General features: G+C 33.5%; 1 protein-coding gene across 3 annotated transcripts in view; it reads left to right on the top strand.

Annotated features, from left to right (window-relative positions):
- LOC107643858 (LEAF RUST 10 DISEASE-RESISTANCE LOCUS RECEPTOR-LIKE PROTEIN KINASE-like 1.2) overlaps window positions 9,944-14,234 on the top strand; it is a 28,778-nt gene continuing 24,487 nt past the window's right edge. Inside the window, exon 1 of one of the 3 annotated variants that reach the window (XM_016347607.2) lies at window positions 9,944-10,880. In XM_016347607.2, coding sequence (XP_016203093.2) covers window positions 10,821-10,880 — 60 coding nt within the window. In that variant the 5' untranslated portion in view covers window positions 9,944-10,820. The remainder of the gene's footprint in view (window positions 10,881-14,234) is intronic. The other 2 variants (XM_021124288.1, XM_016347608.2) reach the window with 2 other exon arrangements.

The raw sequence follows: 14,234 nt of genomic DNA, 5'->3' as shown, positions 1-14,234 counted from the left end.
AAATAGTTAATTTTTGTTAAATTAAAAAATCAATTTGTGGGGGTTTTAAACTGTCACAAAAGTGATTTAAAAATGTCACAAAAATTCAATATAAAACCTCCACTAAACACATACAAAACCTCCACGGAATAGATTGTGGAAGTTTTTAAAAACTCCCACAAAAGACCTCGTGGCACCTCAAAATTTGGGGGTTTTAGAAACCCCTACAAACCATTTGGTGGGGGTTATAAACCTCCACAAATAAAAAAAAACTGCCACAAATAAACAAAAACCTTGTAGTGTATCTACTACTTTTTCTCCAGAGCCTACTCTAGATATTGCTTCTTCTCTTTATCAAGCCAAAACTATACACTACAATAGAGAATGTGCATATTACATGTTACATGGTATTAGAATTAGGCAACTAAAATAAGTTCTGAAGTTGTTTAAATGAAATTAGTTGGAATCTGACAGCAAGTGGACCAAGGCGAAACCCACAAATATTATACCTCTATGAACTAATCAAACCAATAAGAACCATAATTTTGGCAAACTCTGCTCATTTCATAAATGGAAAACAGAGGTATGTTGTGAACGGTATGTCATATGTTGCACCAAATACACCACTGAAGCCAGCTGACTACTTCAACATCACTGGAGTTTTCTCTGTTGGGACCATCCCTACCAGCCCTTCAAGGGGCACTAATAATGCCTACTTCCAAACGTCTGTGATGGGGCCAGTTTCCATGATTTTGTGCATATACATTTATGTGAGATTGTATAATAGGTAGGTTCAGTAGTGGAAGGTGGACACCTCAAAGTAGAGCACATTACAATTTTAGAGATGCTGTATGTAGATGCACCACTTAGGTACAAAATAATAACCATGCAAGCATAGTGTTATATAATTGTAATAATAGTAATGAATATATGAATTTAGTGAACTTATTAGGTGTACCCTAAGTCATGGACAGCAATATACGTGGCACTAGACAATGTGGGAATGTGGAACCTAAGGTCTGAGAATTGGAGAATTGGGTATATCAAGTGATCGTACATCTTACCCTTAGTCACCCTTGTTCTAAAATTGCACTTCAAACAAGGGCACACAGTTGCTTCAGCTGAACTATTTTTAAAGATAAAATTAATAAACCTCCTAACCCCTCGCTCATACTCTATTGAGTTTCATGGCATTGTGATCCATGACTTATCCATTGTACAAATATGAGAATCTTCCTTCAAATTTCAAACAAGAGTATATCTTTAATTCTATCTACAATGTAATAAATACTATACTATCAAAAGTACAATGCAATAAAAATATAGAAAAACTGCATACAAATATATTTCAATCAATTAAATAACGAACTATGTGCAGTAGTAAAAATAAAAATGAAGGAAAAAACTAAATGAATGTGGTAATGTCGCAAGGAAGCTCCTTCTAACACCCTACTATACAGAGCTTCAAACTTAGGTCGTAAATCAAAGGTGGTGAAGAGACACGACCTCTAAAAACAAAAATATGTACGTAGATATGTATGAAAGATAGTTTAACTAGGAGCCTTGAAGGAAAGGTTAGACAAAATAGAAACATAAAAATTGCATCACACTCGTACAGTTAAGAATAAAATGCATAGATAATAGTAAAACAAAAGAGACGTAATATATATGGCTAAAGAGTTCCAAAGGGAATACATATCAAGCTCCAGCCTCGACCTGCGAAGCAAAGGCCGGGTAGAATATACACACACACACACACACACAACCCAAAACATACCAAAAGACAAATACAAATCTTGATTCTCCGAAGTCAACCACTAGGAGACACACACACAACCCAAAACATACCAAAAGACAAATACAAATCCTGATTCTCCAAAGTCAACCACTAGAAGGGACAATCCAAGTTTTATACAAAAGTGGAGAATGTACACACACACACACACACACACACACACACACACACACACACACACACACACACACACACACACACATAAATTAAATACATAATATGAAATCCCAAAAAGTAGATCTTCGCTTCCAAGAATCATCCAGCACTCTCAGCGAGGTACTTGACGTCTTGCATCTGAAAAAAAATAAATATGTATGGAATGAGAATCGGGAGTTCTCAGTATGGTAATAGTGCCAAAATAGATAAAATATAAGGCTCCGAGAAGTCAAAGACAATCCTAAACTCCATAGTCCCAAATCAAAGCCTAAAGTCCTCACTAAAATAGAAATAGGGTAATCCTATCTTGGAATTCTAATCTATCTCTTCATTTCGCAAACCTCCCAATCACCAATGTGAAACAACCCTTAGCATCACCTCCACCAGCATAAGGGATCTCTCAAAAGTAAACACATACAAGGCATACAAGTAATACACGATTAAGGAAACAGGTAAAGCATTTAAGTCACGTAGGATATAGATACAGATAATTCAATTAGGCAAGCCAAAACACAAAGTGCATACTCAAACAAATCATACAAATGCACATGATGCATGTCTGCTTATGACCAATGAGCTCATCTGTCGGATATACAACTAAACCCAATATGTCCGGTAGCGAACCCTGTACAGTCCCTGTGTGCGTGAATCCCCAAGAGTTATTCACATACATATTCATTAAATTATCATCTAATTGGGGGAATTATCCAAAAAGTTAAAGTGTCCGGCCACATCTTGCGACGGAGGGTCAACAGAGTATCGAATCTCGACCTGGAGCAAATGGGGGTGAGCCACTGCATCTATCCAGAAAAACTCATATCCCAGATATTTAAATTCACATGCCATTCATATCTTTAGATCATAATTCATCAATATCATCATTGCCATCAATCATATCTCATTCAGCATTAACAACGCCTCATTAATTCAATTATTTACTTTGCAAATCTCTCTCAATATCAATCTAACTCCCTCCATATGTTTGCTCTTATTTCGAATCCTAAAAACTAGCTATTGGACCTTAAACAAGGTTTAGAGAGGTTTGGAAAGCCAGAGGAATGGTTAAAAACACAACAATACAACTTTGGCGAAACAAGGTGGTCATGCATATGCATGCCATCTGCGTGCGCGAGATTTGAAAACATGACTGTGCCGCGTACGCATGCATCCATCCACGTACGCGAAAGTACTGGGTAGAGACCAATACTCGCGTCGCGAACACCCTCGCGTATGCACACTTATCAGTTTTATTAAAAAGTTGTTTTGCTGCAGAATTCAACTTTTCATACCAAACTTTAAATGTGCATAAATTTTTGTGAAAAATCATTTTCTGTCCGTTCTTCAAATGTTATAAAATCCACAGGCCTAATTTTCATTTGAAATAAGTTTTACCAAATTTGAGGGTCCAGAAACTAAGTTATGGCCCGTTGTAATCGGTTAAAAATAGGTTTTCACGAAAATTTGCCAAATCCCCTAGTTTTTAAAACTCTCAATACAAAACCAAACCAATCACACCAAAATCAATACCATACTCCTACACGTTATCACATTCTCTTCAATCACTTCATAATCATTCCAACACCTAAGTTCTTCAATTTATTCAAATATTTCCACTCATAATTCCACCAATTCAAACAATTATTATCAATCATTATCACATCAACAACTATCATTAACATAGCATCATATTAAAGTTCCATCATACAATTCATTTCACCCTCAATCAACATTCACTCTCAACTCTCAATAAAATCAAAATTTCATGCAATTCAAACTATCTTACAGATAACTAGCTTGAGTTTCACACAGCCTTATATATTATCTAAAAGAAACTGAAACTATACCTTGGTCGATTTCTCCCAAGCTCAAAGTACCACCAAAACCTTTTTTTCACAAGTCTCCAAAAATGTGGATCTGAATGAAAGGGAGAACTGGAAAAGAAATTCAGAGATCCTTACCACTTTATTCAGATGAAATTGAAAAGCTCAACAAGGTGATTGCATGGCCACAAACGGTGCGGCAATCGGAGCTCCTGATCGAAAGTTATGATGGATTGAAATTTGAAGTAAATAGAGGTTTAGGTTTTGGTTCTCTTCTTCTTTTCCTCATCGTGTTTCACTATGAACAAAGGGAATAGTGCATGATTGAGGCTTATATGGGTTGAGCCTTGGGCCCAATATGGGACTAGTTCAATTGATTTAGCCTACTGGCCCAATTTCGGGCCAAAATCTTTAAAATTAGTGTTTTAATTCGTATTCTAAATATTTTTACTTCTTCAAATTATAAAATTTAATTTCCTAATTTCCTTAGCTCATAATTAATTTATCAGTTAATTATTTATTAATGAATCGAGATTTACATCCTACCCACCAAATTAGGAATTTTGTCTCCAAAATTCAATTCCCTGAGAATAAATGTGGGTAGTCCTTTCTTATCTCTGATTCGAGCTCCACGTATGTTCTTCCGCTTTGGCTTGACTCCAAGCAACCTTTACTAACTGAACTTGTTTTCCTCAAATTTTCTTGATGCTGACATCATCATTCTTAACCGGAACCACTTGAAACATTAGATTCTCCTTTAACTTAATCGATTTAGCTTCTAAGATATGAGTTGCATCCGGTGTGTCTTTGCGAAGTTGTGATACATGAAAGACGTCTTGGAGGTTTGAAAGGTGTGGCAGTAAAGCTACCTGATAGGCCACTGGTCCAATCCGTCTCAACACCTCAAAGTGTCCAATGCACCTAGGGTTTAACTTCTTAGTCTTTATTGCCTGTCCGATGCCTGTAGTCGGAGTAACTCTCAGAAATACAAAATCGCCTTCATTAAATTCCAACGGCTTCCGTCACTGATCTGCGTAACTCTTCTAACAACTTTGTGCAGTGGGAATTCTAGCTCGGATTTGCTTAATCTGTTCGGTTGTGTTTCTGCATCACTTGGTAGAGGCATATAGTTCGCCTACAAAAGGAAGGTAATAAGTGTAAATATGAACAAGTAAAATGAAGTATGAAAAGGTAGAGAATTTTACCAATGGAGAATCAGTCGAGGCTTGAGAGGCAGCAGTCAACAGAATGGTTTGTATCGGACTCAAAATGGGAGTAGGTGAAATCACTGTCTGATGAGAAATTACAGGAGCAACAGATTAAGTCACTTCAGCCTTGACGTCATCAGGTTGGTCGAGTTCTCGCTCAGATTGACTTTCTGTTTTAACTCTAGTTCTTGAGTCTCACTTGCATTTTTTAGACTAAAACCAAGTAACAAAGAAGGGTTAACAGAACGTAAAGACATCAAAGGATTAGTTCGGCACCATATATATATTTATATATATAGACACACACACACACACCCCCTTTTGAGGAAGCAACAAGATTTGTCTTTTAAACTTTTTTGGGACCTGAGCTCATAAAGATGTGAGAAGACCACATTTTTTGGAAGAAAGAGTGGCATCACTCGACCTCCCATGGCCTCGACCAACGCCGCGCTTCAACTTTGCTCTTTTGGGAATAGGATCCTCATCTGAGTCCCAATTTTCTTCGATAGGTTGAGGATCAGCAACAACCTCAGAAATTTGTGTCGGTTGAGCAGCTGGAAATGTATGAGGAATATAAGATGAATATAGATTTAATGTTCTAAGTCATAAGGAAAATACGATACCTAGAGAATATCAAGCAATCCTTATTTGAGTATTTATTCTATCACTAGTTCTTGGGTAGTAGAAGGCACCCGTAGTGTTTATACCCAGCGTTCTTAGGTCTTTCTTTGGAGTCGATAATTCCCTCCTAAGGCTCCTTTAAGAGGGTCATTAGGAGGGTCAGGTAGCCGATCAGCAAGGCCAAAAGGGGCATTAGAAAAAGAAGGAAACTTAAATTTTCGCATAAAGTCTCTTTGTTGAACATAAGGGTCTCGAGCCAAAGTTTTGAAATAACAATCGAGACATTTATAAAAATGCATTTCCATCTTCTTTTCACATACCTCCAAGGCCTCATTGAAAACATAATTTACCTTCTTAAAATGCCATTTTACCTTATAATACTTTTCAAACTTAACAATTACTTTGACATGCTCACCTTTAGTTTTCTTTGACGCCGTAGTAGTCTGCACAGTAGGAAGAACCAAATTAGAAAGGGCACAATCAATCGAAGAGCAATGAGAAGTATAGTAGGTCGACCACCACTTGTGGAAGGCAGGAGTTGAAAGGAAACAACGAGTAAAGTCGAGCGTTTGGTATTGATTGTTCACTCTTTGGTGATTCAAGTCAAGGATTTGGTCAAAATCTTCTCGTCTCAACACCTCATAATGTATCATTTGAGCCTCAAAGTCGAAGGAGAGTGGATAAGGAAGTGCTTGGGCTGGGTCAAATTGTCGTGACATGAACTAAAGGGAGTAAGTGACTAGTTTCTTCTTTAAGGCCATTGTCAACTAACGTGGAAGCCCCACAGAAAGAATTTGAGGAGTAAGGATTTTGGACCACAAATCATTGACAATATGCTGCATTTCAGGTTTGGGATTGATGAAGTAATTACGATACCTAACCACACTTTGATGGTGGGTGAATGGATTTGGGTAATAGGAAGTGTTATCATCAGTTTTGATCTCAAGAAGAAGAGTCACAAAGTGTCGAAAGGTATCTATGGCAGAAATATTCTTTTGTTTCGACCAAGAGAGAAGAAATAGTCGAATACCAACGACTTGAGCTTAAGGCATATCAGAGGAGAAGCTATTAGTCAAGGTTCACAAACTTCCTTTAACCACAAGTTCACAACCCAAAGGGGACCACAGGGATTGATCGATGATTCACCCCATCAAATCTCACTAACCACTAAAGAAAGTGTCTCATAGAATTGACCTAAAATTAAAGAAGGAAGGTTGACATACATTTTATTATGAAGCATGATGGCTAGTGGTAGATAATTGTTCTTTTGGATTTGAATAAATTTGGGACAAGAGACAAAGGCGTTAAGTCATAAAAGCAAAAAGGCCACATGTTCACTATTATTCATGGGATCACTCTCGGATCTCCATTTTATTCTGAATAAAGTCCGACACAAAAGTCGAGTCAAAATTGATGTTGAAAATATCATCAAGATATTCGGTAGCCCATGACACACGTTCTCCATCGGGGGGTTATACCAGTTAAACCAAAAACTTCTATTAAAGTTGATTCCATCATTCCATAAAAAAAATAGAAGTTATTGGTAACATGATACCAAAAGTATAAACTGGCTCCTAAGAGGGGTGCAGTATAACAGAGGTCGAAAGTTTGTAGGTCGGGGACAACCTCAACATCCAAGTGGAAAGAAGAGAACTTGATTCCTTTGGAGGGTCAGTATTAAAGACCCGACTAGCAAAATAAGAAGCCTAACATTTTTGCAAAATATCAGGGGGAGATGGAAAAAAAGAAGAGACAAATCCGACCTGTTCTTGAGTAGAAAAAGGCCCTAAAAAGGAATATAAGCGGCCAGTAATCTTGAAAGGAAGGAATACCTAGCCCTTCCAAAGGGCAGTGATTTCAATGTCTAGACTGGGGGATCTCAAGCTCCCATCTTCATTGTAGAATTGTGCCACGTGAGACACCAAAGAGGGAGGAGGGATGATTTGAACATCATCATCTTCTTCAGATTGATGAGGTAGTTGAGTTGTAGTTGCCACACCGGACGCAGAGGTCGCTGCGGTAGCTATAATGGCCGAAAAAGAGGAAGAAGCGGAGGCCATAGTTACGGGAGTAATGATGGAAGCAGTAGTAGCGGCATCGGTCGCATAAGAAGAAGATGCAACGGTAATAGCGGGAGTGCTACTAGAATGAAGAACGGATTGAGAATCCACGGAGGAAATGGAAAGAAAATTTTATGGAGAAGAGAGAAAGTTCTTCGGGAAAAATGAAGAATGGTGAAAATGATGAAAGTAAATGGAGATGAACAAAGTAACAAACCTTAAGAGAATATGAAGAGTTTTTAAATGAAAAGTCCCATTAAAGCCCATAGAGAACGTTACGTATTTTCAAGAAATGCGCAAACTATTTCAAAAATTGTGTAACTGTCTTTTCAAATTTTAGAATTTTAAATGTGGCACGTGAATGGCATGCATGTAATTAAATAAAACTTATCATTTCATTTTTCGAAAAAAGACAAGTTTTAAGGGGCAATTTGTTAGAACAAAATTTGACTAGTAATGAAATTTGACTCTAATAGAGCAGAATAACGATTATGAATCGAGTCGAGAATAATTTGAGTCGAAACTGGGTCAATGGCACGACGATGATTATGAGTCATGTCGAAGAAAGATCGGAGTCGAACTGAATCAATAGCACGTGGTCCAAATTGACAGCACGACGCAGAATGTGGGGCTTGGAGACCAAGGTAGGAAAAGACATGGGATGGCAAACTTGGATGTCAAGATTCTTCATGGTCAAGGCAAGGTCGTGGCTTGAGAGAAAGGAAGAAGCTAAATTGTGGGAAGAAAAACATTCTGCAAGCCTGTCCTTACAGCCTACAAATAGGAGAAGATCAAAAGGAATGGAGGACTTCAATCTAAACACTTTATCATCACACAAAACTCTACAAAATTCAAGTCATGCTGACGCCAAAAAGAATCATAGAGTACAAGTACATGTAAATGTGGAATGCACTTTTGATTTATTTCTTTTGTTTGCTTTTCTTTTATTTTCTTTGTTCTTTCATTTTCCTGTCAATTTATTTTACTTTTCTTCGAACATTTCTTTTTTTGTAAATACTTTGTTTTTTTTATTTTAATTTTATTCTTTCATTTAATTAAAGCTTTCATTTATTTTAAGTATTTCTTTTCATTTGTTATAATGTGTCATAAGTATCTTGACACAATTTATTTCAACACAAACAATAAATAATTTTTAGATTAAACCTACTTTTTTTTTTTTAAAGAATCGTATCTATTCTCCAAACTAAAATTTTGATACAAATTTAATTCGACATCCTATCGAAATTACAAAAAATCAAATGAAACATTATAAATAAAGTTGTATAGAGAGAATATAAATTCTTTTTATAGTTATTTTTTATTATTTTGTTATTCTTTAAAATGTGGGTCTTAACTTTTTCAATTTCTCTTTTATTTGATAAAAAAAATATTTATAAACTTACATTTTTACCGTATAATTTACCAAATAACAATATCGAAATTGCAAGGTTAGTCAAAAAGTCAAAATTAATAGTAACATAAGGTTGGCCATTGAAGAGACCCTTGAAGTCTAAGCGACAATACATTCTCATTCGAGTACGTAACACAAAAATACAAACAAACTTTTTTTATGTAGTTTTAAAATTTTGGTTGTCCTTTTTTCATTTAGTTTGAATGATAGACCAATTTGTTAAGAATTATACAACAAGTCTTCCCCTTCAATCTGAACTTAATTAAGACTTCAGCCCTAATTTTGGACACTGAAAGTGGTATGGGTTGAAAAAAAATACTTTTAATTTATTTAATAAATAAATAAAAATATTTGAAGGTAAATTAATTTGAATTGGTCAAGTGGTCAACTCATTCATCTACTTAGTTCGAATTTTGCCTTGTACATGCAATAATCTATTGACTAACGATAAATCCTTAAATGAAGTTCAGATTCGTGACGAATTAGTCATTGATCTGCAAATAAAAAAATATCGTGAGCAAATAAAAAAAAACACTTGAAGAGAGACTATTTCACTAGTGTACATAGTAAAATTGATATATTTTCTCAATTGTCACGGTCATGGCGTCTAGTTTCATAACCGAATACATTTCAATTATACTTAGAGATAAAAAAGTATTGAGATCCAGTAGATTTTAGTATTTTTAGTTACCAATTCATTAATATAAATATTAAATTATTTTAATAAATAAATTATATTAATTTATATATATAAATTTTAATAAATATAACTACAAATTATTATTAATTTAATATTAAGTAAAAATAAAAAATATTTGCCTGTAATAATCAAAGTCTTCGAAACAATCCCCCGTAGAGTACACTAATCAAACCTTTGTAGTGATCAATTATTCAACCGTGAACAGTGACGCACGCGCGTTATCGAAAAACAAAAATGTCAAAAGCATTACCATTAACAATAGTAGACTCCAATTGAATAAAGCTCAAACTCGCAACCAAAAAAAAAAATCTTATCATGATAACTTCACCTTTCCTCTCCAAATTAAACTCCACCATCTCTCAGCCGCCATCTTGAAACATTCCAAATGAAACAAAGAACACTCTTATCCACCTTCAATTTAATAATCTTGTTCTCTCTTCTAACAAGAATCACTGTGTATTCTATGAATCCAAAGTTCGAAGCATGTGAACCCAAAACTTGTGGTGGCACCACTAATCACCAAAACGTAAGCTTTCCCTTCTACATCATATCAAAACAAAACTCCTACTGTGGTCTCCCCAATTTCGGACTCACCTGCTCCCACGACGGCTTCCCAATCCTCAACACCTCAGAAACTCTATACACTGTCCAAAACATTTTCTACAACAACCAATCACTTCGAGTGTCCATCCCTGGCCTCTCGGGACCAAGATCCACGGAATGTATTGCCCCACTGAGAAACATCAGCGGCCACAGCAAAAGGTTCAGTGTTGCTTCGAAGCAGAAGCAAGTGTTGCTGTTCTATGGCTGCAAGAACATGCAAGAGCACAGTATTGGGTGTTCAGCTGAAAACAGAACGGGATCGGTTGTGGCGCTTTATTGGGATGATGTCGAGAATTTGAAGTTAGCGAAGAAGAATTGCAGGGGGACGGTGAGCGTAACGAGGGTGGAAGATGAGAAAAGAGGGGTTGAAGAGGAGCTGAGAAGAGGGTTTTTGATGAATTGGACGGCCAAGAATTGCAGTGAGTGTTCCAACAGTGGTGGAAGGTGTGGGTTCGATCAAGACCACTATGCTTTCAGGTGTTACTGTCGTGATAGAATTGATTCAGAGAATTGTTATCCACAACCAGGTTTGTCCATATTGCTCTCTCGGATTATTGTGAATTATTAATCAAGTTAGATTGCCCGAGTAATTAATTTTTTTTGTTTATTTGAATAAATATTTAAAATTATCTTATACATATAAAAATTCATTAACTAGATATAAATTTTCAAATAAAATTCTTATTCATAACAAATTTTGTGTTTTACATAAAAAAAATTCAATTAGCTAGATACAAATTTTTAAATAAAAATATTATGACAAGTCAAAAAAATATCTATATTGTCAATTATTCGGTGAATACAATGAACTAAATAAAGAAGGTTTTAACTAGTCCATTAATAAAAGGTAAATAAAAGAATGTAATTAATATAAGTACAATTTAATTAAAATTTAACAATAGTGTCACTTTTTATATTATTATCTAATTATGGAGAACAAAAACAAGAATTATCTAATAAAAAAATGTTATACCGTATCAGCCATTATAGTTATTCTCAATTTCTCATTATTCAAATGGTTATATAAAAGGTAGTGTTTAGGATCTCCTTGTAGCATGTTTAACAATTCATTTAATTTCCGAACAAAGTAAAAATCAAACACATTTCATAGTTCTTTTGGTTACAAATTAGGATCGCAGAATGATTTTCTTTTGTCGTCTATGGGAGGATGATTTTGAAAATGTTCTCATTTTTCTTATATAATTAAATGATAAAATTGATAATATAAAAGACAGTCGTAATCCAAATTCTTCTTCCATCATTACATCAATCAGAATTATTATTAAATGCTTGTGAGTTGTGACAAATCTGTTGACCACAAAATAACAAAGACTACTGTAATTTGTTCATGGATTAAATAATGTTTTATTAATATTATTTGACATTCTTACTTCCTTTATGAAATAAAAAAAATTACTACATAAAGTAATTTTAATAAAAAGAGAAAGAAAAGAGAAAAGAAAAATGGAAGATAAAGAGAATGGAGGAAGAAAAATATTTGAACTTATGTTCATTTGAGATAATAATTTAAATTTAATACTAGAGAAGGTACATAAATAAATAAATAAAAGAGTAAACTACGATAATACTTATCATCCCCTAAAAGGTTATGAATTCCTGATAGGATAGTGTAAGTAAATTCAAAGTAATTATTAGAAAGTATAGTCCTGGTTGTACCAATTGGGGAGTTGTAGGAGACTTTTGTTCTTTTGGTTATGAATCTATTGATGAGCACCAAAATCTTTCAAGTGTAATTTAAATAGTGTGACTGTGTTCGTTCTAAACAAAATGTTGGAGAATGATTATCCACCAAAACTAATAACACACTTGTAGCTCTACTTGTTGTTAAGAGTTAATACCAGCATGAATTACAAGAAGAGTTCGAGATTCCTACAACACGAGCATTAAGCCATGAGGAAGAGAATTAACAATGGTCTCTTTTTAGTTGTGTGTTGCGAAAACTGAAGTAGTATACTGTTAGTCAAATAATTGAAATTTAAACCCTTTTAGCAATATAACACTAGTAGCCACAATCTCTCTCTATCTAAATATCCTACTCGCTTGAACACTCAATTCAGATAATCAGCTGATTCAGCTCGCCAGAAAGAAGCACATACTGTTATTTATTTATTTTTGTTATGCACACACTATATGCTCTTTAATCGCATCTTTCACAAACCGACTTTTTTTATTTAAATAAAAAAATTAATTATTTTCAGAAGACTTAGAGAAATCAATGTAAATTCGCTGGATTTTGCTGTCAGTAACCCCACAATCAATATAAATCCGTAATTTCATTCTTTGTGCCAACAAATCGTACCTAAATATTTAAAACGATAAAAATTCAAAAATCTATTTAATTAAGTAAGTAATTAATTGCTAATGAGTAATAGCTCAAATGGCATAGTCTCCTCATACTCAATTAAGAGGTTGCGGGTTCGAGTCTCCTATCTTTGTTAAACAAAAATTTTTTTATACTTATAAAAATATAATATTTATTAATAATTTTTGTTATATTTTTAAATCATTCAAAAATTATTTTATTGATAATCTTTTTTAAAAATTTTTATGTAAGTAGCTAAACCTTTTAAGTACTAAATAAATAGTTAATTCTATTTTAAATCCATAATTATGAAGTGGATAGAGCCAAAGTTGTCCTGCTTTATGACCGGTTTTGGTGGTGCAAGTAAGAATACTTGTTTTCCATCTCTAATGGTTAATATCTTTTGGATTTTTCACTACTGTTGCAAACTTCCTAAGGCAATTTTCTAGTATTTATTATATTGGATAAAGCATATTTTATGTTTTTAATATTTTTTAAAAAATTTTAAAATATTTTTAATATTTAATTTATTTTGATTTTATATATTTTTAATAAATTTTAATTTTAACTCTATCCTCAAATTGTTTACTGTCAACATTTGGTGAACATTTTTTCAAATTTTATCCTTTTCTCTGTACTTCCACATCACCATCACCATCACCATCATATATTCCCTCTCTCAAATATCAAATACTCAAAATTTAAATTGTTCTTTCATGCATCCTCTAAACATCATATTGATTTTGTTATTTGCATTGTTCTTTTGATACACCTTTTTGTTTTGTACAAAAATAATTACTACAACTATATATTATGAAAAAAAAATAAATGTTATTATTTTTAAAACATAATATATACATTTTATGCTAGATCAAAGTGTAATAAAAATATTATTTTAATCTAAATTAAAAAAACATAAAAAAGAAAAGAAAAGAAAGAGTGCTTTCAACTTTTGCCTCGACTTTACTCTATCAAATATATCATCAAATGTTTGAGATAACTTTTATCTTAACAATATGATATGTATATGGGGACTAACAGTTTTAGTGAAAAAAAATTCTTGAAATTAGAATAAAATTCAATTGTATCTTTGTCTACTTTTTTAAAGAATAAAGTAATTTTTGTCTAAAAAAAAAAGGACACTATGGTCCCTATTATAATTATTTTAGGATAATATGGCTCTTCTATTAAAAAATTCGTTAAATAGTAACAAAAATTAATTTTGTGAGGATTTTATTTATAATTTATGAAAATTTAAAAATTTTTCACAAATTATTAATAAATTTATTTTAAAAAATTCTTTCATAAGTAGTGGGTAAGTAGAGAAGGACCATTGTGGGAAGTAATGTCATAAATTAGCGTGACACAAAAATTAAGAGAAGAGAATGGTGATGTTGATGGTATTGTTGCATTGTGCGTGTTAATAATGGTAAAGAAGATAATAATGATGATAATATATATGATTACATAATTGAAATAATGTAGATAGAAATGATTATGATGAAAAAGACCGTAATAGTAATTATGGTAGTTAGTTCTATTATAGAAAAAATTTTGT

The sequence above is a fragment of the Arachis ipaensis genome, chromosome B05 (assembly GCF_000816755.2).
Source record: "Arachis ipaensis cultivar K30076 chromosome B05, Araip1.1, whole genome shotgun sequence".
NCBI classification, from domain to species: domain Eukaryota; kingdom Viridiplantae; phylum Streptophyta; class Magnoliopsida; order Fabales; family Fabaceae; genus Arachis; species Arachis ipaensis.
Note: the sequence above shows the minus strand (reverse complement) of the source record. Positions and strands in the feature narration are given on the sequence as shown.